This window comes from Lepisosteus oculatus, chromosome 9, assembly GCF_040954835.1.
Source record: "Lepisosteus oculatus isolate fLepOcu1 chromosome 9, fLepOcu1.hap2, whole genome shotgun sequence".
NCBI classification, from domain to species: Eukaryota; Metazoa; Chordata; class Actinopteri; order Semionotiformes; family Lepisosteidae; genus Lepisosteus; species Lepisosteus oculatus.
In genome coordinates, this window is record NC_090704.1 from 28,391,288 (window position 1) to 28,416,074 (window position 24,787).

Consider the following 24,787-nt stretch of genomic DNA (forward strand, 5'->3'; position numbering starts at 1 on the left):
GGAGTGTCATATCCTATCCAAAGAATTAGCAATGGCCCAGTATACAGCATGTACCATGACTCCCGAGGACTGTAAAATAGAAGCTGATCAGGTTCTTTTTCTAAATTTATTGTGCAATGCAAAAAAAAAAAGAGGTGGATATAAGTGACCTTATAAGAAGCTTAACTGGTGGTGCATGTGTCACAGAAAGCCAACAGCTGAAGAAGAGGCAGGTTTATGGGCTGTGATTAATTCAGTTTGCATTTTGCGTCCAGGATTGTGTCAATGTGTGGGTGTCCGCTGTACGCCTGTGTCTATTTCCTCCCCCAACTCCAACGTATTCAAATGCAGACAATGGGGCAGAAAACAATTAGGGAGGATTGAAAATCACAAGGTTTGAAGAACATACTGGTTACCCAAACCTAAGGCAATTACCACAGCTAAGATATTGGCACTTGAAGGCGTGTGGCGTGGATTTTCTAGTTTGGACAAGACCTTGGGAAGAGGGGTGGGGAGCAATAAAGAAAAAGAAGAAATGAAAGGGCCCCTTGACACCTGGAAAATTTTTGGGGATTCCTAACGTTTTAGCGAGTGAGTGCATATTCTCATTAAAGACAAGAAAATACACAAGTTGTGTGAAAGAGAGAGGAAGATAGTGGGATTAATGGTGGATCCAGCATGGCAAGAGAGGATTTGTTTATTGCAAGGGAACTGCGGCAGGCAAAGACCCGACTTCATTAAACTGCTGCTTCACAGTGGAGGACAAAGAGGAATTTGGTGTGCGTCTATGGGAGAAGGCAAAGACAAATCAGGGGACAATCAAGTTTCTATATATACAGAAGTGCAGTAAGAAAATAATATTGTTTTTATCAGTGTCACGTTGAGCTTTAGGGCACGGTCCTCTGGTAGTGCTGGATGAGCCTGTCTGCCTCTCTGTCGCCTGACAGCAGGGCCCCCTGTACTGTGCCATACAAGTTCTTCATAGTGCTTTCTCCCACAAACAGCACCTGCAGCGCCTGGAACCAAAAGTTTAAGAATAGCTTCAGTCAAAAGGAAATCACCTTCATGTCAAAGATGGAGGAAGATTTTTTAAGTTCCTAGAAAATAAATTCCAGAGAGACTGTGATGAGCAGTGTGTTTCACAGCCACTGATATGTTAGGAATGCTTCAGTGTGACCATTAAAAGTTAACCAAACTGGTAAAGCCCTCACCTCAGGATGGCCATTCTCCAGATGGGACTTTGGCACATAAAAAACTCTTGCTAAAAGTGAAAGTGACAGAAGGTCCAAGATATTGTAGATCTTAATGTTTATTACATTCCCAGCCTGCTCTGTATATTTATTATACACATTATCCTGTCTGTTTTAACTATATAGAGTTTACTGCCACCAAGATACACTTAGTCTACTGAAATTTTGCTTCCTGGTCTACTGGCACTCAACTCTAAACACTTTATATTTTGCTGCACTGTCCTTTGTTCCCTGCTACTTTCCTCTCTCTCCCTTAGACCTAAAGAAGGCTTAACAGCCAAACTGGTGTGTCTTCTCTTGACTGTGTTCACCACAAAATTAATCTTTACTGTGAAGCCTTCTTCAGGTGTGTTCACGTTGTGTTTTCTCTCTTCTCTTTTCAGCATGGAATAAACCTATTACTTGTTCCTTTGCAGACTACGCATGCTGACACAGCTACCCACCTGAACTACTTCAATCTGACATACTGTACATCTATACACGGTCATGTCCTGTTGGTGGTATTCTCAGGCCCTGAATGAATGAGAAATGTTCTGTTTCCCAGCCATTCCCATTTATTACTTATTTGCTTCCACCTGGACAAAGACTTTACCTAGATAAGCTCTCATTTGTTCTAATGGAATGCCTAAATCTAAATCTAGAGATGCACAGACATGCAAACAAGGACCAGTTTTCCCACAAGCCAATGAACCTACCAGTCTGTCTTCGGACGCATGGGGAAATGGGGAGAATTATACAAACTGCACTGAGTTAGGACCCCAGGTATGGTGATAGGACCCAGGGGACCCAGAACTTCAAGGCAGCAATGCTAACCTGTGACAATCTCCCTAATTAAACCCACATGCAAATTCAACATTTCAAACAATTAGCAAACATTCAAGTAACTACAACAGGTGAACTATTTAGATGGTCTTTGAGCTGCTGCTTTGCTAGCTCCACTGACATTACAGTCCCCTTTAACAGTGTGGCATTACACAGGGGTATTACGCAGTGTGGAGGCGAAGCCCTGGTAGAAGGACACCGCTTCGTCTTCATAGTCACAGCTGTCCTGGCTTCTAGATGAGCCATAGCTCTCAAGATCCTATAGAAGCACACTGGACACCCCCCAAAGGGACAAGTAGGGACACCCCGGAAGGGGGAGTTTTACACCAACAGTCCCAGGGAGGATTGCATCCACGTTAGGTGTTATTTTTCTTTACTTTTTACCTGTCCCATCACATATTTCCACCAGGGCAGGTACACATACACCTTTTTCTCACACTAAGTTTTTGTTTTGTTTTTGCCTTAGTCGCCCTGTTCTACCAAACTGGACCCCGCTAAACAGGGTAAGCCCTATTTTATATCTTCACTCTTTTTGTATGATTTTTGGTCCCTGCTAACCTCACACCAGTGCTTCAATCCCCTCACCTGGGACATTGACTTTGCATTGACATTGCAGGCCCCTTCTACTCCATACAGTCACAACAGGAACAATCCACCACAATGTTGTGATGTAAGGACTAGCAGATAAATTCTGAAATGACTTCTATTGCAAACCAAAGGACAAGAGAAAAGCCCTAGGCAGCACAAAGATGAGGAAACTGCTTTGTCTACAACACTGGTAAACATTCTTTCATTCATAACCCTTGAGAGCTACAGTGGGTGTAGAAAGTCTTGACCTCCCTTGGATTGCACAACATTTTGGTGTGTTACAACCTCAAATTGCAACACTTCTGCAAATAATTATTTTTGTACTATTAGCAAAAAAATACTAACATTTTAATGGGGGATAATATTTTTTATTGTAAGAAACTATTTTATGAAAAATAGAAAACTGAAAAATCTAGCTTTATACAAGTTTTCACTCCCCCGAGACCTTCAACATTTTAATACTGATTTGCTCCCACTTTTGCAGCAATTACAGCCTCAAGTTTTTTATGGGGAGTTGTAACCAGCTTTTCACATCTTGCGTGATTCATTTTTGCATAATTGCAGGTTACTCAGAGAATGGTGGTGTACAGCAATATTCAGTTCCTGCCACAGAATTTTCTTTACATCTGGACTTTTACTGGGCCTTTCAAGGACTTCAACCTTCTTCTTTTTGAAAATAAAAAAAAAAATGAAAAGTAACCCTACAACATTAAGCCACTCAAGGACTATAATGTCTTTGGATTTAGGGTTATTGTCCTGTTGAATTATGAATCTGAATTTCTGTGTCTCAGAAAGATCTTTTGCAGATGGTTCCAGGTTGTGCTTCAGGATCTGCCTTTTTTTTTTGCTTCATTCATTCTGCCCTCTATTTTGACAAGCATACCATTCCTTGAACTTGAACTTGGACTTTATTGCCATATGTAACCGGTACTGGTACAATTTAATTCTTACTCACAGAAAGTCTCTCGATTGTAGTACAAGTGTAAAAAACAAGACAAAGTGTTTTTGTCTAGTCCCCACCACATTATGCTGCCATCACCATGCTTATGTGGAGATCGTGTGTTTTGAGTAATGAGCAATTCTCTTCTTTCACCAGACATAAATCTTGGCATTATGGCCAAATAACAGAAATTTTGTCATTAGATGACAATTTTGTTCTGTATTGTTTCCAGAGGCTCCTATGTGCTTTTTTCAAAGATAGCTTCCTCCTAACCACTACCAGACAGCCCAGATTTGTTAATTACTTGAACCACTGTTGACTCACTCAAAGTTTCTCCAAACTCAGTTATGAGACATTGTTTTTTAGGGTTGTTTTGGGCCCCTTGTCTAATTTGTATGCAATGTCCAACAGTGAGAACGCACACAGACAGGTATATCTATCCTTACAGGTCTAAATGCAGTTAAAGAGAGGTCTGTTCCATCTGAATAGTTAACAACTTTAATTGCAAACAGGAGAATTCCAATTAACATACTCTGCAAATTCTGAAAACAACTGGTTGAGTCAGAGCTTATTATGGAGCGTTAATGCTAAAGGAGAGAAACATTTTCAAAATACTTTCTACATCCACTGTACGTTGGTTAGACCCTGAATCGGACATAAGCAAAGAAACCATGGGCTGCCATAGAGGCACCACTGAAGGGGGCATCAGTTGTCACACCCACCTGGCCAGCAGTCTCCCTGCCTGGCAGAGGCAGTGCCAGTTTGTCCATCAGCTTGCCATCTACTCCTACAGGCAGGTAGGTGTAGGCACCACGAATGAAGGAGTTACTGTTCCACTTAGTGCATAAAATTCTCCTGGGGGGAGGTAGATCAAGCTTTCCTGAAAGGAGAAATAATAGCAATAATAATAATTGTTATGTTTCTGCTGCCGTTGATAAGAAATTTAACTGTCAACAGTAATGCTGTTGTGTTTTAAAGGAAATGTCTCCTCACTCTTTTTTATATTTTGGGGTTAGAAAGAATCAGCATTGATAAGTGCATTTCAAACCACAATAAAAGTAAAATGCACAAAGCAATGTGTAAAACCTCTAATTTACACCACACAAGAAACATAATTTCCAGGTATGCACAGTGCCATATTCTGCAATTCAGAATGAGGCCACAAGATTTTTGGTGATGTGTGTGGCCCTATGACATTATAAACAAGCAAGCTTGTGAATACGTGTATTGTAATCCAATATAAATATTTCTCTTGATTTTGAGATGGTTTTGCCAACAAATACTTACTTGTTAACTGCATGCAGATCACATTGGAACATTTCTGTAGTGAAATGTCTGTTGCACAACCTGTACTTATTCGCTTTTACATCACATTACTCTAGTGATTACAGTGGCTAGTGAGCAGGAAGGGCCGCATCACAGTGCAATTCTCTCTCTTGCCTGTGGTGAGACCAGGGGTTTGTGTTGACATAAGAGTACTTTCACAAACCTCATGATTTTGTGGTTAATTTGAAATTTGTCTTTTTTTCTGTAATATCAATGAATTTAATTTGTTACTAAGATTTAATAACCAGTTTGAGAAATTGGGACTGCAGTTCCCCTTTAAGTACACATGTGGAAGTTATGTGGAAATGCATTTGTTTATACAAAGGGCAATGGAACAAAAATGTTGTTGAAACAGATTCTCTGGGGTCCTTCAAGAAATCACTTTCGAGATCTAAGCATCAAGCTACTTACAACCACATTAATAGGATGAACTGCAGGCTTTCTCTTCATTGCAACTTTTCTTATGTTCTGCAGTTCAGAATATTATATTTCCAAACCTTCTGTCAGCAGGAGTGTTAGCATTAGCAGCAGCAGTGGCAATCATAGCTATAGTTGCAATAAAAATGTTACCAGTGAATTTCCGAAGTTGTTCAGTGATTGCCACCGAGAGCTCCTCCTCAGTCTTTTCCTCTATCTGCTCAGCCACTCGTCCAGAAGCCCACAGAATCAGGACATTCCCAAACCTGGCCAAGCACAAACACATTCATACATCCTGGAGTTAAGTGCAGTTTAATGACAGAACCAGCCATTGACAGCTACACACTGACCATCCCTTTACGGTTAACTGAAAACTGCCTTAAAAAATCCCTGACGTGCACTGATCACAAGCTGCATAGAAAATGGAAAATATAAAGTCTAATGCAAGCTAGCAGGGACAAGCAACAAAGTGATAAAGCCAGTACAATGTGCTTGGTTTCTTTTTCTTAATATAACTTGAACACAGAACGTTGTCACCTGGTAAATGAGAAGAGAAAATGGCAATGCTGTACACTTAGCAAACAAAGGATGAAGCAGTACTTTGCCCCGACGGTTGTGAGAACGTGGAACAAGCTATTCAGCAACAGCGGCCATACTCTCATCCCCTGTTTTGTTTACAAAAATGGTTAATGACATACTTCAACCAATTAGTTGCTTACTTCCAAACAGCTAAAACGGCTGAAACAGGTAAAGTGGCCTCCTCTCATCGTGACATTTTTATATTCTTAAAAATTCCCCATTTTTAGCAGCTTCAACTCCCCGTGCTTATTTCCCCGGGTTATGAAATTATAAAATGGCAACAATATCATAGCATCTAATAGGAGTAAATGTTGCTGGAACATTTCCTTTTGAGATAATAGTAGCCATACTGCCTGCTGCCTACCTCTCTTGTGGAAGCATGACTGTAAAGTTGTGGAGAAACCTCAGCCAGGCATTAGGATCAGAATCAGTGAACTGAAAGGAGGGGGTCTCATCCTCCCAGAGTAGGCTAATCTCGTTCACGCCACTCTCCCAGAAAGCCTCCTCGTACTCCAGAAATACTTTGTTCATGGTCCCAAACTTGAGTTTCTCAATAGCCTGAATCTTGTCATCAGGGAGTTGGGGAGAAAAGAGGGAGGAGGCTATTGATTTCAAACAACCTAAAGCAAGAAAAAAAACACACAAAAGGATATTACTCTTTAGATAGCTTTGTGAGAAACAGCCTTCAGAAAACACTGTGCATTCCATGCCTGCATGTGGGACAGAATTTGTATTACTGTCCATATGGGGACATAACTGAATTGTAGAAAAAGTTATCACAAAAAATAGTCACTCGTGACAAGCAGACAATTGTCCTCAAAATGTAAAGATTTTTTTTTTATCAACCAAATGATGATTGCAAGGAAACAAAAAGTGTCAGAATTCTATGTTTCAGGTCTACTTCCATGCCTTTGTGTTTTAATTCAGTGGAGGAGACATAGTCACGTTTCCTTTTATCACATTTTAATAAAGAATAATAAAGAAAAGGCAATACGATATACAGAAGGACTTATAAAGCAGGGTGAAAACAACATCTCTGTTAATGAAGCTTTTTAATACAGCATCAGGGAATGCATCAATTTTATGAGAGTACGTTTATAAAACATTGTGATTACTTTCCGGGCTTCCTAAAAAAGTCTGCTATGCCGAATGCATTTCTTTTGTATTGTTATACAGTATGTCAAACTAACAATAGTGTTGTTTTTCTCTTATAATGGTGTAGCAAAAGCTAAGTGGATCATGAATAGTATTACATTCTGTGTTGCACCACAAATGCTAAGATTGTACAAAGTTTAAATAATGTTGTATTTATCAAAGCAATCCCTAGATTAACTACACAACAACTAAAGATATGTAACTCTTGTTCTACAGAGTTCTGCATATATTCATAGGCGCCTTTAAGCATTTGTAAGGTAAGACCAAGACAATATTCTGAAAATGAAGCAAAATATTTGAAGTCACTCATATCTCAGTTTGAACAAAACAGGAAGACCCCTATGCTTCTGAATAGCATAGCTGCAAAACTCTCCTCATAACTTTGCCATATAAGCTGTATGATAGAGCACAATACAGATTTGCAGTTTGGTGATTACTCATCCTGCAGCTGGTTAAGTTTGCTGTTTCTTCGGCATATCATGCACATCATTTCCCACTCCTCAGAGCAACTGACATCTTATTACTAGGAAGCAGTGCTTCTGTATTTGATCAACTTTAGCATGGTTAGAACTGGTAAAGAATGGTTCCTTCAGTGATGTAGAACCTGGTCTATTTCTTGTAAACTTGGAATTATTTTCTAACACACCAGTCTTGAATTGCCGATATGTTCAGGTCACGACTATGACCCTCAAACCAGCACAGAAAGCAATAATGACTGTATGCTTTCCTCCAAACTTTTTAAAGTCCCCTGCCATTTTTCACACAGTTAGCCCCACAAGCCTACAGTGAGAAAAAGCATCAACTGGAGGAATGATACATCTCGTACTAGAAACATAGCAAAGGCAGAAGAGCCTGCCAAGACCAGTGGTCAGATCAGGGCAGGATGAAGGTGTGCTTGCAGACTGAACCCACTCAACCCTGAAGAAGGGAAAATGCTGGTTACAGTTAAAAACCAGACAAAGTTTGGACTATGGGATTTTTACCGCAAGTGATCCAATTTAGTAGGAATTTGTTGAAAAGTGCAGCAAATGAAGTGCACTTTGTTACTAAGCCATTTGTAGATGATTCAAACTTTACCAGGGAACAAATGTTTCAAAACATAAGCTTTGTTATATACAGTAAATCACATCAGAAAAGCTACAGTTCAATGGCTTTGCAAATAAGGAAGCCCTCCTTACCCAGGGAGATGGTGACCACAACATGATCGGCCAAAAGTTCTTTATCTTCTCCGTAAACCACACGTACCGGATACTGCTGAGAATCCTTGGAGTTAAAAGAGCCATTCCACTCAATCAGACGTACAACTGTGTTCAGCAAAATCTTGTCTTTAGGGAAGTCCTCCAGTATCTTGTCTACTAAGTGAAACATGTTTCTGTAACATCAAAAAAGTAAAAAGCTAGCAATCTGGCACTTAGTTTGATTTGGTGAACAAGCCCTGATATTCATTATTTTATGAAGTGTAATGTGTAGTGCATCTCTATTCATTCAATAAAGTGTTGAGATGTGAACTAAATTTTAGAGATTCAACACTAATGCTTATGTCTAAAACTATGGATGCCAAAGACAATACATTACAATTGATACCTTAGTGAATAAACTTGTTTTAGATAGAGGACGCCAATCCATACATTTAGTATCCCTCTCTATGGAGATGCTGTTAAAACAAAATCTCAAACCGAAAAGCCCCGATTCACTAAAAACCTAAAGAAAATGCCACCGCTGATGTTACAAACATGCACTATTTCTATCTAAGCACAGGAGCACGTGCTGTCAGCAGATAGCCTTTTGTCCATCAAGAGTACAAATAAATAATCTGCAATGCATGAGTTAATTAAGTAATTAAGAATAGAAGGAAGGATCAAAGCCCTACAATGGCAAAGTTGCCTTTCTCTGGTCCTCTGTGTGACTCCTATATTACTATTAATATACAATATGTTAATCTTAAGGTAAATACAGAAAGGGAGATCTACCCTTCAATATTGAGATCATCTCCAGAGCTATGTTCAAAATACTGCCATGAATCTAGAGCAATTGAGTTGAGGTCTGAAGCCCCGATGTCAATGAGAGTGTCCTTGGCCACCATGCTGAGCAGGCCTGGTGCCCACTTTCTGCTCTCTGGATCACCATCCATTTTCTCCAGTATTCCCTGGGCCTTCTCAGTGAAGTGCTCTCCCATGCTCTTCCCTGCACAGTTGCTGTACTTTTGGCGGATGATTTCTTCTCCTTCACTGTACACCCCTTCAGCAAAGTTGATGTCAATGTCGCTGCCAGTGTTGCTGTAAATTTTCCACCTCCCTTTCTTCTCTTGTACTTCATGCAGAAGCCCGTACTGTTTTGACAGGCGGAATACAGGATTTGATTCAGAGGCATCGTGGATGAACTGAGCGCCTGTGTCCACCCAGGTGTTCCCTGTTAAATACATGACCGAATGTGTTATATATAACTTCCAAAGTGTAACAGAATTGTCAATAAAACAGGAACACAAATTTTGTGAAGCCTGTGAATGCCAGACTTTTCTTGCTAATGCAAATTCATAACCCCATTTGGGTTTGGTGTTTGAAGATTATCTCGAATAAGATGATGGAAACCATTGACTGAAGGGACTACAGCAATTTTAGCAGTACAAATGTCAAGCAGAAATGAAAGCTCATCATAAGCAGAAATGAGCACGGTCCCATCCATTCCAAAAAGTCACATGTTGCAACAAAATTCACATTTGGCCTTAAAAAAATACAAGAGATGACTTCTATAATCTTACTTCCCTATTGCAGAAAGTACAAACCCTTCTCCTATTTATTTCTAGTAACATCCTTTATTTTGAATGTGTGCCCAAAACACAAGAATGTCACTTACCCAGATGAGCCTTGGCAACTCTGCCTCCTGGCTGAGCTGCAGCTTCCAAGAGATATACATCACTGAATCCACCCTGCTGGAGCTTGGTGGCCACCCTTATCCCCGCCAAGCCAGCCCCCACCACCACAATCCTTGGGTTCTTTTTCATGTTTATACAGCTGCAGGACAGAAGAACGGATAAGAACTTTTCACTTACTACCAGCACCAGGGTTTAAAGCAAAGACTAAATCTTGGCAGCAGAATTGTGAGCAATCATTGTGCCATGACAAAGATCCTCACAGTGCTCAAAGTCACAAAGCTACAGTGCCATCTGCAACTTCGCCTGTAACCCTGTAGTCTTCCTGCATATCCTGTGACAGAGCACATGAGCACAGACCTCTAAGCAAGCATCCAGTTACCTTCACCGATAGTCCTCTTTTACAGTCATATTGCAAGTAAAGATATACTGCTTACAAAACCTGAAAAATGGGTCTTAAGTAAATACGTGGTAGTGCCTCCTCTAGTTCTTTGGTAGATATACCTACCCATACATTGGTACCTAGGTTCATACAGTTCAAAGACAGAATTTTAGATCCCCAACACAGACAGGCTCAGCAGCATGTGTGAGAGGTAGCACACACATCCAGCTTACTTCTTCCAGTGACGTTTACAGCATGCATCAGCTTACAGCCTTTGTTTCAGCTCTTAGCTTGGGAAATGAAACAGCCAAAACACTATGTACTTTAAGTGACATGTTTCACCACTAAAATAAACATTTGTGCATCACAGGTTTCACTTACTTTTAATCAAGTAAAATTTCATGGTTGTGTAACACTTTCTGTCTAGAACCAATACATTTCCATGCTCATCTAGAGAACACTAATTTACCTTGCGTATAAACCGTTCAAATCCTTTCCATTTCTTAACCATGCATGAGGAAAAAAGGGGCTACAGTACCTTTCTCACATAGCAGAACAGAGTGAAGGGAGAATCTGCAAGACAGCCTAGATATCCTGAAGCAGCTGCATAAATCTGCTAAGCTGCCCAAATGAGCTCATAAATACTGCAGAACATAAAATTAATGAGAACCTGAAGGATCAAAATTGTTCTACAGACCTCGCAAAAACTTAAAAGTCAAAGGTTAACTATGAAAGTCCAGCTGTAGATTACAACAGAATCTATAAGATGTGCTCTTCGCAGTGCCAACACAAGCACATTATTTGGGGACATTAATGCTCACTATACATTAAGTTAGCTATGATTCCTGTTGTCAAAAAGGGGAAAACATTAAAACTACTACCTACTTGAACTTAAAACTATTGAACCACTTTCAAAGTGAGAGCAGACAGGAATTCTCAACTGCACATATTTACCAAATATTCACCTCAGCAGAGACATAATAGGAATGTTCAGCAAAGTTTTAACAAATTTAAATCTTCACATTTTGTAAACTACAAAATTAGTTTGTATAACCTTCAGTACACAACATATGCATCAGTTAATAAAGGAGGTATATATTCTGTTACTTACTTTCAGACAAGTCTTTGTAGATTAGCAAACTGTGTCAGAAGCCTCCCTCATGTTGAATTGAAATGGAGTGCACTAGATATACTTCCTGTACTGGAGAGCTATAAACAGAGTTATAAACTCACTGTTTGAGCTGAGTCAGGGGTGTGGTTTAACAGGAGCTGTGTGGGAAACGTGGCAGGAGAGCTAGGGAGCTAGGGAGCTAGGCAGAGTGCATTTTCTTGCAGACTGTCCCACATTGCTAAATGCCCATTAAGATTATAAGAATAAAAACTTACATTTGTATAGTTCTTCAATGAAAATACATTTCATTGCCCGCAACTACTGCTGCACACTGTATTGTTGTGCATTTGATAAATAAACTTTGATTTGATTTGAATAAACTTTGATTTACCTTTGACACCAGAAGGATTTTATCCAAAACCACTACTGGGAAGATAAGTATGACAAATGATCAAGTTTTTCCATGAGGCAGTGAGTAATTAACAACTGAGTCATAGCCCATTACAGGGGAAGTTACACATTCTGTAGATTACAGACTTAACAGTACAGGGAAAAAGTTTGCTCCTAAATGTTGTGACAGTCTAGGTTACATGGTGTTGGGGTGTATTCCTTTTTTCATCATAGAAGGAGGAAAACCAAGCAATGTAACTTGAATGGGGGGGTCAATCTAACCGTTAATTTAAATATTTAACAACTAATCGGGTTTTATGTAGGTGATCTGCGTTTTACGTTTTTATTGATCTGAGGATTTTCTAAAGCAGTTCTGAAATCGAGTATCCACAAATTCACAGGAAACAATTCAAAATTCAGTTTTTTATAGCCATTTCAGGATTCAACAGTGTAATTTTTGCCATGAGGCTCTGCGCATACAGAAAGGACAGAGAGTACCATACAGTATATTTTCTTCAGTCACAAGACAGGGGTTTTATTTCTCACTAAGACAGGGGTTATGACCCCTGCTGTTTTTTTTGTTCCAGTTGAACTCTCTGTGATTTAACTGAACTCCTAAATTGACCTAGTAACAGAATTCATTTGAACTGTTTTCAGTTACTATCCAGATTTGAACTTTGCCTTTTAGTCTCATGCATAATGACGTTTAACTTCGAAGGATAAAAGTAAAGTGTGTAGGTGGGGAAAAAAAACAGTAGGTATTCCCACTTGCAGGAATGGGAACTCCAGAGTAGAAAGGGGAGAATAATTCCAGAGAGTGGTCAGGAATGTCCAAAAGTCACATCCCACTAAAACCCTCTTCCCTGTACCAAACCAATTCCATACAATCAGCTGTCTATAGCTGACAGTCATCAGCAGCACCATTCACTGGCTGCAGTGGATTGGGTTAGCATACAAATCTAGAAACTGTAAAAGCTATCAGACCTCCATTGAACACTCCTTAGGAATGGACACATGATCTCAGCAACATCATGAAAACCTGTAATTAAATCAAGTGTCTCTTAATTGATGCAGCTCTTCACACAGCAAGACAGCATGATGGCAATGGTTTATTAAGGTGTTTTCTATGACAATAAAAAATCAGTTAGAAAAGATTTAGCCCAAGGTCCAACTGTGGCTGAGGAGAGCACCAACCCAGCAGATTTTTTAGGTAACCAGTAAAACAGTCTAAATATGTGTGACAATTTGTGACTAATGATGAAGATGCACATTTTCTGCCATCTATTCATTTGAAATACTAGAAATATAGTTTTCCACACACTTTAGATCCCTATTTAAATTGAGTAATACTCATATACCAATGACTGATAAAATAGCAGATATATGCATAAATACCTAAAAATACTCTTCATAGTCCTTTGTTTATTTAAAAATGACATAGACAGAAAGGGGGATCTGGTGCCCAACTTCAAGTACACAGTTTCACTTCTTGTGAAATTTGTTTTTCTTGCGATTCTTCTTGCCAGCTGCCAGGGCTGCTCTCTCTGCCAGGATCTGCTTGTACTTCTTCTTATTGTAACTAGAAAAAAAAATGAAACAGGAATGACCAGAGACCGAGACCAGAGATGCGGGTGTCTACCGATCCAGAGAAGGGTTCTCAGTTCAAGTAGCCCTGCTGTTTTTTGTTTTACTTCTGTTACTTATGAAACTTTGTAGTTAAAAGGCAAGCTCTAAAATGTTTATGAGCTGAAAACAGTCTTATAGGAGTATTACTGAATTAACTGGAGTTCCTTAAAGGCTGAGCTATGTAGCTGAGAGTTCAGGTGGAAGAAGGACCAACAGGTATGCAGTTCTCCAGGACCAGGTCTGCAAACATCTGTATTAAATCTCCCCTTCATGTAATAAAGTTCTGTTTTAAAGATCAAAGCTTAAAAACACAGATGGAATCTACAGTAGTATTCATGCACGGAAAATAGTTTAAATAATTTATAAAACTTCACTGTCTAATCTTCATCCCCTAGCAAAAAAATGCACCATTCCATCCATAACACAGTAATAATTTAGAGACACCACATAGCTTAGACAGCACATTTTTAAACAGAAAAATAAGAATAATTGCTGAATAACCTTTAGATTAATTTCACATTTGTACTTTATAAATTGCACAACTGGCTGCAATACAAACCTTCTGAATTCAGCATCAGCAATTAATTCCTCAACAATAGTCCTCTTCCTCTGTTTCTTAGGGATCCGTGCATGATAGAAATCCACAGGGTCGTCCACTACTGTTCCAACCTGACACAGACATTTAAAACAGCCACTTAAAAAGATCAACACAATGACAACACTTCCGTGGTTTATAATGGAACCCATTTAAAACAGCCACAAAAAAATAAATGCTTATCAGAAACAGGCATTTAGCACACTGCACATGCATACTTTAAGTATTGGTGAATCATAATGAAAAAATTCAGAAACCCTAATTTTTCTCAATAAAGTTATTTTAAAACAAGTAATCATATATACGTTCCACTGTAGATTTAACTCATTAAAAGAAAGGACCTTAGGTTCTCGAACAGTCCTAAAAAAGATGCACACCTGGAAATACTTGGGGAATCCCTCCCGGTCATTCTTCTTGTAAAACCTTTTGGGATCCAGAGCTGATCTCATTTTCAGGGCTTTCAGGTCGTTCTTTAACTCCTCCGTCAGTTCAGGGGCCTTCATATTATACCAGCTGTCCCCTGTAGTCTTTGCTCTCTCCTCCTGATGAAATTTTAAGAAAACATAACATTACCTTAGCTAGCTTATGATTTTCAAAACCAAAAACTAGAACAGGCAGTAGGAGGCATTTCAATTAGAAGCCACTCACGAAAATGCAAATGACAAGAGCTTGTACTGCATCAGGGTTTGCATGTCTGACATGGCGCAGACTCGGGGAAACATCTCCACCACAGAACACTAGCTAATAACTTTAAAATGGACAGGCAGTTTGCCTGAAAAGCTGTAAAAGCCTGGTGATGTATAAGGCTGTGTTTTTCTGAACCTCTTCATTAAGGTAAAGGAAACCAAGAGAACACATCAGTATCAGGCATTTAAACCAAGTAAGTCAACAACGGCACAGTGGAAGATCCTCTCTTGACAGAATATGCAAATTCCATACAGTGCAGAATCAAACCCAGAACTCAAGAGCTGTAAGGCAGCAGTGCCTTTCATGCTACCAAGGTCTAAACCATCATTTCTATGCTGATGATACTCAATCCACTTTTATTTAATTGGTTTAAGGGGGTAATCTGCCCCTTTGCTTTCCTATTGTATTAAAACCCTTGGTGTAATTGCGTAATTCTGCTGTCTCCTCTTATTGTGTACTTTGCTCGTATTGTAAAACACTCTGAAAAGCCATTTTTAAAGGATCTATATAAAATAGTTTATATTACTGCTACTACTACTGTGGGTTCTGATTACTGACTATCATGACTATTACCAACCTGTTTGCAATGAAAAGAAAAACCCACCAACTAATGCAGTATTGACCTCTGTTGGCCACCACGTTGTCATTACAATTTAAGGCAATTTAACCAGTGATCTACCACAATATATACATTTTAAATACCAAATAGTATTATTTTTTTATTTATGCTGCTGTTTTTCATGCCGATTCCAGCCATAAGTAAATGTGGTATTTGACATAATTCCTAAATCTGGACTAAAATGAATAATTGACAAGTTGGAAATGCAATAATTGAGATTGAGACTGATGTCACAAACATAATTAAAAAGAAATATTTGTTAACATTATCACACAAGCAATATACTCTTAATACCAAGTAATACCAAGACAGAATGCACAACACAACTGACAGATCAACTGAAAATTTGCCTTAAACAGGTGTTAATTAACAAGAATAAAACAAACTGAAGAATAAAAACAAACCCGATAGAAAAAATAGTTACAAAGTGTCCAATAAAAGAAAACATCTTAGCTGAGGCATTTTGGGACAGCAGCACTTGCTTTCCAAACTGTGACAATTACAGAAGTATTTTTGGTATCTTATTTATGATTACAGTGCATTTCTTATTTCTTAAACCAAATCCTCAAACACCAGGAGAATCACTGCCTTAAGCCGGGTTGAAAAAGCAGTCTAGTGGTTAACCAGGATGGTTAATGTCATATATACAGTTCCTCATCTTTCCTATAGCAAACATGACCAGGTGTTTAGGCTACTTTGTGGCTTTAGGTGGATTTAATATTTTGGTAATATTTGACTTTTTCCAAAATCTGTAAGTATAAATCTCAAAGAATGCACTTAATTACAAATTTGTGAATGTAGATGCACAAACCTGGTCTGAAAACCACTGTTCTTCCAGAGCGATCAAAAACGGCACTGCTACTTTCCAATGTGCATTAATATTTAGTTTAAAAAGACAGAGATGCGGACCACTTTGATACAGTTGGATCTTTGGCAGTATCTGTATGGAACTGGAACATTGCTGTGCTCTGCGCACAATCAGAATCCTAATACTGTTTGAAGCTTGAGGTGTAGTTCTAATTTGGTTTAAGGCTTTCAAAGAAGTTTAAGTGTTCATATTCATTCTGTACAACATATCTCCAACCTGAGCATAAAAAAGACCTGTCTACTCACTCTGCGTTTCTTCTTCAGTTGGTCCTTTGACTCTAGGTATGGAGGTACAGCATCTTTCTTTTCAAAATCTGGAGTGATCACACTCTTCCTCAGTAGCTACAACCACAAAAGCAGGATGAAGGCCATTACCACTCTGATAGGGTAGCAAACATTTCAGATTATTTTGTCTACTCGCTCAAGTTTATATTGTCAACCCTAGAAATCTTTGGTTGCAGTCTGAACCTTCCTTTTACATGTAGTCTAATGCTGATGGACAATGGCACTCAAAGGCATGTCTCTAAAGCCTGTTGATCGCACACCACCATGACTGAGAAATTTAAAAGGAATGCTCCACAAGGTATGTTCAATTTAAGTGACAAAGTTCCCTTTTATAAATAACTATTCCTTAAAAAGTACATGATTCAGAAATCCTACCTTATGTGACTATGAGTTTTTGCTACTACTGAATTGTAGTGACCATATGGAAATGTAGTGACCATCCTATCACAGTAATTATTTGCTATAAAACCAGATTAAGTTTCAAGATACCTGTAATTTTTGGTTTCAGCAAATTGGCTGTTACAGATAAATACTGACTAATAAGAATACCTCAGCAAAATTAAATATTCTGTCAAAGGCCACTTTCTGGTCAGTATGAAAAAATAACATCAAGCATACTTTGAAGAACCAGTTTTCTTTTAATTAACTTTTAACAATAATTTAGACCGAATTGCTTCTAACTCCAAATGATCACTTCAGTAATAACAGCACCCTCTAAATGAATATCTCTAGTGCTACAGAGACCGTTTCAATAGCATGTCTGTATTAAAAACACATGCCTCCAGAAGTTCTCAATCCCTTATTTTGTGTCTTTCGGAATCTTTTAATTATAACCTTACATTTTGAGTTGAGGAAGATACTCACGGCCAAACTTGATGGGTGTGGTAAGTGAAACTAAACTTTCATTAAGCCACTACTTAAACAAAACTGCGAAATGGAGTTAATGTCCTCACAACATCATACTGGAAGCAGAGAATGTTGAAAAACAGAGAAGGGGTCCAGAAATGGTTGAAAAAAAGATTTTAACAAGATCAAGAAGCAGTTCAACAGCAGGGATGAATTATCCTTAGTTATTAAGACTTCAGCTGAGATAGGAAATGAAAGGCATTGGCAAGGGCTGAGAACCACACAGTTTTAATTCAGACATAACAACTTACCTCATCTTTTTTCTTCTTCTCCTTCAGTTTTTGCAGAGCACTAGGGCCACTCTTAATTTTCCCACCATCAAGACTGATGTACAGTCCCCCAGTTTGTTTCATATTCAGTCCTGGGTCAATGCTACTAGACAACTCTATCCTGTTAAAAGAAAATGATAGTATTTTACAAGACCTGTCAAATGTTAAAGATATTTACAATGCGCTATCTATTAATGATAGATTATGGCACATAATTAATAATAATTAATAACTCATATGTCCCATGTTCCCTATACAGAAAGCAAAGATTCACTTCTCCTTGGTTTATTGAGTTCACATGAAATGACTGACACATCTGCACTAGTCAGTAAAATAGGAACAATTTGTTTTCATCTTCCCCTTCAACACTACATGGTGCTACTTTTTTCTGTTGTACAAATTTCACTGTTAGGAAAATGAAGTATAAAATAAAACTCGGACAAACAGCGATATAGTGCTCTACTGCATATGGACACCTGATCATTCTTCACCTCACAAAGCAATATACCTTTTTACACCCTGAATAAAACTTTATCATCCTGCACCTCACAACTGGAAACCCACTGAAGCTAAGCTAATGGGAGACCTCCTGGGAAAGCTAAGGTTGCTACTGGAAGAGGACTTAGTTGGACCAGTAGGCAACACTCATTGCTAGTGCACTCCACTGCAGAAAAAGCACAATCCTTTCTAATAGATGTAAAACCAAGGTCCTGACTGTCTGGTCATCAAAACTCCCAGGGCATTTCTTAAAAACAGTAGGAGTGTCCAGGACAGCGCTATATGAGTGTAAGGATTATTTAAACTCCAGGCTATAAAAGCTGGAATCTTCAATCCAAAATCAAATGACACAGTATTTTAAGAATGTACAACAAACGACAAAATAAAAGCTTAAGATGTCCTGCAAAAAAGTAAAGTAATAAAAAGTGTTTATGACAGTTCATTTCAGGAATGAAAGCAGAAAGGTACTGTCACCAAGATGTGTAACATCATCCCAAAACATTCAGATAACGTGGTTGAAAAATAACCAACCTGCACTAATTGGCTTTGGGTACGTATGGCAACGTCAGCAGAAAGGAGGAAATGGATATGGTGTCCATCAATAGTTCAACATCTCCAGATTTACTTGTTCATTTAGGGTTTTTTATATGTATTAGTTTTCATATTTCTAAACTTAAATGTTTTTGTACTTCATGCATAATGCTTTTGTGAAAACAGTATGATAAAATCTGAATTTATTACTTAAAAAAGAAACCTATCCCAGGGGTCTAAAAGAATCTAAAGGTTTTCCATAACAGCTGAGTGGCGGGATCATACAAGAACATAACAGCTAAAGAAAAAGAAAGTGTACACTTCTTATACTCACTAATATTTTCAAGTAGGTATTTAGATACTTACAGGGGGGGCTTTTTACTTTTCAAAAGAATTGCAGTATCCTCATCTTCTTCATCAATAAATTCCTCAGCATCTTTACCCTCATCTGCTTCTTCGTCACTGTATTCCTCCTCCTCCTCTTCGCTCTCTCTTGTTTCACATATACCTTTGGTATCCAAGTAATACTTTTTATCAGGCTGCAGTCCAGGCTGAGTGTCTATAACAAACAGTCCATCATCCAGAGGGGATTTAGATAGGGCTGCCTGGTTCTCTCCTTGAGAAACTTCATCTTCATCATCATCATCATCACCAGAAGCAAAATCTAGCTCCTTGCTCTCATCGCCATCATTCTCATCGTCACTACTCAGCAGCAAACTGATGAACTGTGATTCCTGCGGTGCAGTGCTGCACTGTCCACTTGAGTCTTTCTTCCCTTCCACAGGATCCAGTTTTGCAACAGACCCTCTCTTTGCCATGGTCTTTTCCATCTCACAAATTGAGGACTCACTGAGGGCCACGTCCATGGTTTCTTCCCCTTCAGTCTCTTCAATGTTGGTTTTAGATGTGGTCAGCTCTTCAGATGGACAGACGGGCTGGGAGCCAAGAAGGCTAGAACTCTGGGAGTCCTTGGATATTTCTGGGAGGGAGCTCTCAGGCTGCAGCCTCTTTTCGCTCTCTTTGGGAACAGCAGCAGGAGACTGAAAGGTCTTTGCCCTTTCTTCAGCAATGGTCTCCAAGGGTGATGCTGCATGGCGACTGCTCCCTGATCCTGTGCGAGAGCTGTTGGCGAACTTGGTCGCCACTTCCTGTTTTGCATCATTCTTTTGACTCGGAGGACCAGTGCAAGTTAGGGAATCTTCTGATTCCGTATCCGATATAATGGTTACCTCTTCTGTGGTTTTGGATTCAGCCTGACTATAGGTGAACCTGTCTTGACTTCCGATAGGCCCAGGGACAGCCTTGTTGCACCCACTACTCTGTGACTCGCTGACAGACTGAGTTTTTGCTCTGAGTGCTCGTCTGCTGGAGCTAGATAACGGAGAAGCACTGGAAGCTTCAGCCTTCTTCTTAGGAACTGTGGAGGCTGGAACAGTGGTCCTCTCCTGCCTTTTTCTTGCCGACCTACGGACTGCAGAGCCCTGAAGACTTGATAAACTGGTGGCATGGGTCTCAGCTTCCGAAGGCTCCTTGTCCTCTGTCTGAGACTTGGATGGAGTGCAAGGAGGAGCTGCGCAACTCCGGCTCCTTGTTGATCTTTGCGCGCCAAAAGCTCGCGCTCCAGACATATCTGAACAACAGGATTCTGCCTCTGAATTTTCAGTTTCTGAATTTGCAAGCTTAGTCACGGGCTTGTGCAGTGGTGCCATTCTGCCTCTTAGGCTCCTGGATGTTCTACGACCAGCTGTGGAAATAGAAGAAGAGCACGACTCTGCCTCAGAGCCGCCATCATCATCATCATCATCATCATCATCGGCCCTCAAGGCAGATTTAGCTCGGGCCACAGCCGGAGTCCTCCGGCTGCGAGTTACACGTCCACTGGACACATTGGAACAGCAGGACTCTGCCTCGGAAATCTCAACCTCATTCAAGGATTCCACCTGCTGTACAGTCCTGGTCTGCCGGCTTGTTGATCTCGTGATCCTCTTGACAGCTGAGCTCTGAACCTCCTCTGTGCGAGTGGTAGAATCCATGTCTTCGGCCTCTTCGTGTTGCAAGTCACAGGCATCCTCTGAGTGCGACTCAGTTTTTGTCGCTGTGGTTCTTCTGGTCCTAGTAAGAACACGAGTCGGGGAGGAATCCTGTACAAGAAGGATCAGATTTAGATTTCAGGACGCAAGGACACTGAAGCAGAGAAAGTTGATGACAAGTCTTGGTTGGAACTTCAAAAGACTTTTAAAATAAAACAAAATATCAGGCATATGAAATTAAAAACACCTTTGATTGCTTATCAGAAAAAATGAAACACTGGGACAAAGACAAAAAGATATCTTCTAAGTTATGGACAGTAGCAGGTGTGAGCTTGAGAGTTCTAAATCTCGAATACCTACTTTTACAACTCATGAACACTAGGGATGTACATTTTTTATATTTCCAGTCAGTTTTATGCAAAAAAAGTCTGGTTTACAAATTGGTATTCATATTTTTAAGAGATAGGAATACCAATGCTGTTCACTTTGTTTTCAAGGACCATGCTGCAAAGCACCTATTTGCAAAAAAATAACTTGTTCAGCTCTGGATAGACACAGCTGCTCTTAAAGTGATCAATAAGTCAGGTGTCTTACATTATTTATTTGAAAAAACATGTAAACACGGACAGCTACTTTACAGTCCAAAAAATACATTTTATTGACACACTTAAAATAGAATGAAGGAGACTGTGGCTGAGACACACCATTGTAAATTGATCTTTTATCAAGGTTGAAAAACCTGGTGTTTTTTTTTATATGGAAGGTGTTTCAATTGTCCTTGTAGAAATTTTGATCAATGTTAAGTTTTTGTACGGTTAGTGAAAAAAGCTTTATTAATGGGCATGATTAGGTAGGAAAAAAAGGTCATTTATGTATGTCAAGATATTGTAATCATTCTATTTTGATTTTGTTACAAAAGCCTTTAAATCTACCAATGTTTAATCTGATTAAAGTATAACTGTATAACTACATACAGTTTTAAGCAAATGTTTGGGCACCCCTGGCCAAATTACGTTTTGTTGATTTTCTAAGTGAAAAAGTGAAGAACTAACCACAACCTCTGCAGCAAACCAACTTAAACCTGACATGTTTCTGCAAAGATTAATGCAGTTATTATTTATTTGCTCAGATTTAACAGATTGAAAAAGATATTACAGTAAATGTGGCATCTGCAACAGTTGATCCACTACTGTTATTTTGTGAGGTCTCAGAGCTTAATTGACTCATTAGGCCTTAATCTAAGTCAGGTGATGACAATTCCAGAGCTTCATAGATTCTTTGACTCTTCCAACCTCTCAGGGTGTTGTGCTTATACTCAACAACCATGGACTCCTCTAAGCAGCTGACTGAGGATCAGAAAATAAAGATAATTGACTCTTGCAAAGCAGGGAAAGGCTATAAGAAGATATCTAAATGCTTCCTGCTTGCAATTTCCACTATCCGAAATGTCATTAAGAAATGGAAGTTAAGGGGAACTGTTGAAGTCAAGATAAGAAAACCAAGAAAAATATCTGATAGAACTCCTCGTAGACTGGCCAGAAATGCAAAGCAAAACCCATATATCACTGCTAAGGACCTGCAGGAACTTTAGCTGGCACAAGACTAGTGGTTCACCTGTCCACTGTGTACCATTGCTTGCACAATCATGATCTGCATGGAAGAGTCATCAGAAGGAAACCTTACCTGTGATCTCATCACAAAAGTCAACGTCTGAAGTATGCACAGATAAGCCAGAGGCATTTTGGAACCAAAATGCTGTGGTCTGATGAAGTAAAAATTGAACTCTTTTGCTACAATCAACAAAGTTACAATTGGAGGAAAAAAAGGAGAAGCATTTGAAGAAAAGAACACCTTGCCAACTGTTAAGCATGGAGGTGGATCTATTATGCTTTGGGGTTGTGTGGCAGGCAGTGGTACAGGAAATATTGTGCGAGTAGAGGGAAGAATGGATTCTACTATCTACAAATCCTGGAATCTAATGTCGCACAGTCAGTGAAGAAACTGAAGCTCAGAAGAGGTTAGATATTACAACAAGACAATGATCAAAACATACCTTATAATCAACCATGAACTACTTCAAGAAACAAAAGATTAAAGTTTTGGAATGGCCTTCACAGTCCCCAGACTTGAATATTATTGAAAATCTGTGGGTAGATCTGAAACATGCAGTGCAGGCAAGACGACCTAAGAATACTCCTGAACTAGAAGCGTTGTGCAAGGAAGACTGGGACAAAATTCCTAAAGCAAGAACAGAAAGATTGTTAGCTGGCTACAAGAAACGTTTGGAGGCTGTGATTTCTGTCAAAAGGTGTGTTACTAAGTACTGACTGATAGGGTGCCCAAACTTTTGCACATGCCACATTTACCATTTTATTTATTGCAATCTGTTGAATTCAGCAAATAGTAACTGTGCATTAAAATTTGAAGAAATATGTCAAGTTTAAGTTTGCAGAAGTTGTGTTAACTTCTTTTCACTTAGAAAATCAGCAAAACATGTAAGTTGGCCAGGGGTGCCTAAACCTTTGCATACAACTTTATACTCTATAAGTATTAGAGATAAGGTCACTTTATTAGCCATATACAATTTCTTGCATTAGGAATTTGTTTTTTTGCATACCCCAGCTTGCTCTCCATGAGAACCACAGGCACACAGACCAGGGAGAGAGAAGCTTGTAAAGTGTGTCTGAGAGACTGATGAGGCAAAGCATGACATGAAAATTGCCATGTCATCTAAATATTTTTCATGTTTCCAGCTTAGGCACTGTAGCTCTATGGGCAAATTATTTTTCAAGGCATTCAACTGTTCAGAAGATTGAGGACTGTACTGACCATATCGCCTTAAGTACGTATAGCTGCCGGCTAACTCGTTCACCTCGGGTTTTGCCATTTTTCTTCGCTTACAACTGTTCTGTATCCAACAGTCATTCAAGTGGCTTTTCTGTATTAATCTGTTTTCGTAAAATTCAATGTTAAATTATTTGCTTTGTAGTTTCCAGCAAAAATGCAATTTCAGCAAAACTGCTGAGTTTAATGTATTATATCGACCCATCTACACCTTAAAAAGCCAGTGACTGGCAATGTACTTTTTTCCAAGTCGGAAATCAAGCAATCACCATGTGCTTTCGTTCACTTATCTGTGCTTAGCAAAGATTTCTCTAGGTTTCACTGAATATCTGAACTTTGGTTGCCATTTTAATTTAGCTTATAGTTTATGTAATTTCAACCTAATATGTGATACTGTAACATTGTCAAAATTATGTGATTTTATTTTTAACGCTGAGACAACACAGCCACGTTAATCAGTAATTTCTCCAAGCACAGTAAAAGCATCTAGGGATGCAATCATCTGAAACAAACACTGGCCAAACAACCACACTCATATCAATAACAATAACAATACTACCGTTTTAAGAGATTTTTCTGCTTTGGTCCTGTCTGGAGACTCCACGCTTGCTCCTCTTCTAGTAGCAACCATGTTGCTTTCTCACTCACCACCTTCTAAACCAACTCCAACTTCCGTTCGAAAGTAAAGGGACAAGACTCGACCAATCTACTTAGCGCAAAGATGATGAACTCAGATGGAGTCGATAGCGCTGAATACTTCTTAAAGTGATATGCAACAGTTTTCTCAAGTCAGACGCTAGTTTCTGCTGCTAAGTTATGTAAATACTGTAACATTCCTGCTTTTTACCTTTAATTCAAGAAATGTAATTTAAAATGGCCCTGAGAACCGATTCACTTTCCCCGTTAAAATATTTCAAATACTAAATAGAAAAGCTGAGCTTTTTACGGCACTTCCCGGCGCAACGTTTTTCATCCTCTCATGATTAAAAATTCTCTCTCAAAACCCGTTTTGCTCGCATTTCAGACCTGTACTTTACCAATTTATGTGTATACTGAAAATGGAAAAATAGTGTATTTTTTATTGTTAAAAATGAGATGCGTTGGTTGCTTCAAACCGGGCATACCTAACTGTTCCAAGAAATTCAAATAATAAAAACTAGTTTGCGGTAGTGGACAAAAAATGGGAATACATGAGTAAATGAGGGACCAAGTACAGTACATC

The 24,787-nt window shown here is 39.1% G+C and overlaps 2 protein-coding genes across 4 annotated transcripts; both read right to left on the reverse strand.

Annotated features, from left to right (window-relative positions):
• Positions 1-658: 658 nt before the first annotated feature.
• On the reverse strand, positions 659-11,525 carry paox1 (polyamine oxidase (exo-N4-amino) 1). Of its 3 annotated transcripts, XM_015355905.2 has the most exons (9): positions 11,419-11,514; positions 10,846-10,951; positions 9,910-10,067; positions 9,027-9,465; positions 8,235-8,428; positions 6,266-6,521; positions 5,476-5,588; positions 4,302-4,459; positions 659-995 (listed from the first exon to the last, which is right to left on the reverse strand). In XM_015355905.2, the coding sequence occupies exons 3-9, from the start codon at positions 10,055-10,057 to the stop codon at positions 867-869; spliced, it is 1,437 nt and encodes a 478-aa protein (XP_015211391.1). In that variant the 5' UTR covers positions 10,058-10,067; positions 10,846-10,951; positions 11,419-11,514; the 3' UTR covers positions 659-866. The 3 variants fall into 3 exon arrangements, with proteins under 3 accessions (XP_015211391.1, XP_006635315.1, XP_069050428.1); XM_006635252.3 differs by lacking the exon at positions 10,846-10,951 and having other exon boundaries at positions 11,419-11,525; XM_069194327.1 differs by lacking the exons at positions 10,846-10,951; positions 11,419-11,514 and adding an exon at positions 10,434-10,815.
• Positions 11,526-12,216: 691 nt separating this feature from the next.
• On the reverse strand, positions 12,217-24,247 carry dnttip2 (deoxynucleotidyltransferase, terminal, interacting protein 2). The gene is made up of 7 exons (XM_015356752.2): positions 24,125-24,247; positions 19,058-20,832; positions 17,645-17,783; positions 16,449-16,544; positions 14,407-14,571; positions 13,994-14,103; positions 12,217-13,387 (listed from the first exon to the last, which is right to left on the reverse strand). The coding sequence occupies exons 1-7, from the start codon at positions 24,194-24,196 to the stop codon at positions 13,291-13,293; spliced, it is 2,454 nt and encodes an 817-aa protein (XP_015212238.2). The 5' UTR covers positions 24,197-24,247; the 3' UTR covers positions 12,217-13,290.
• Positions 24,248-24,787: the final 540 nt, after the last annotated feature.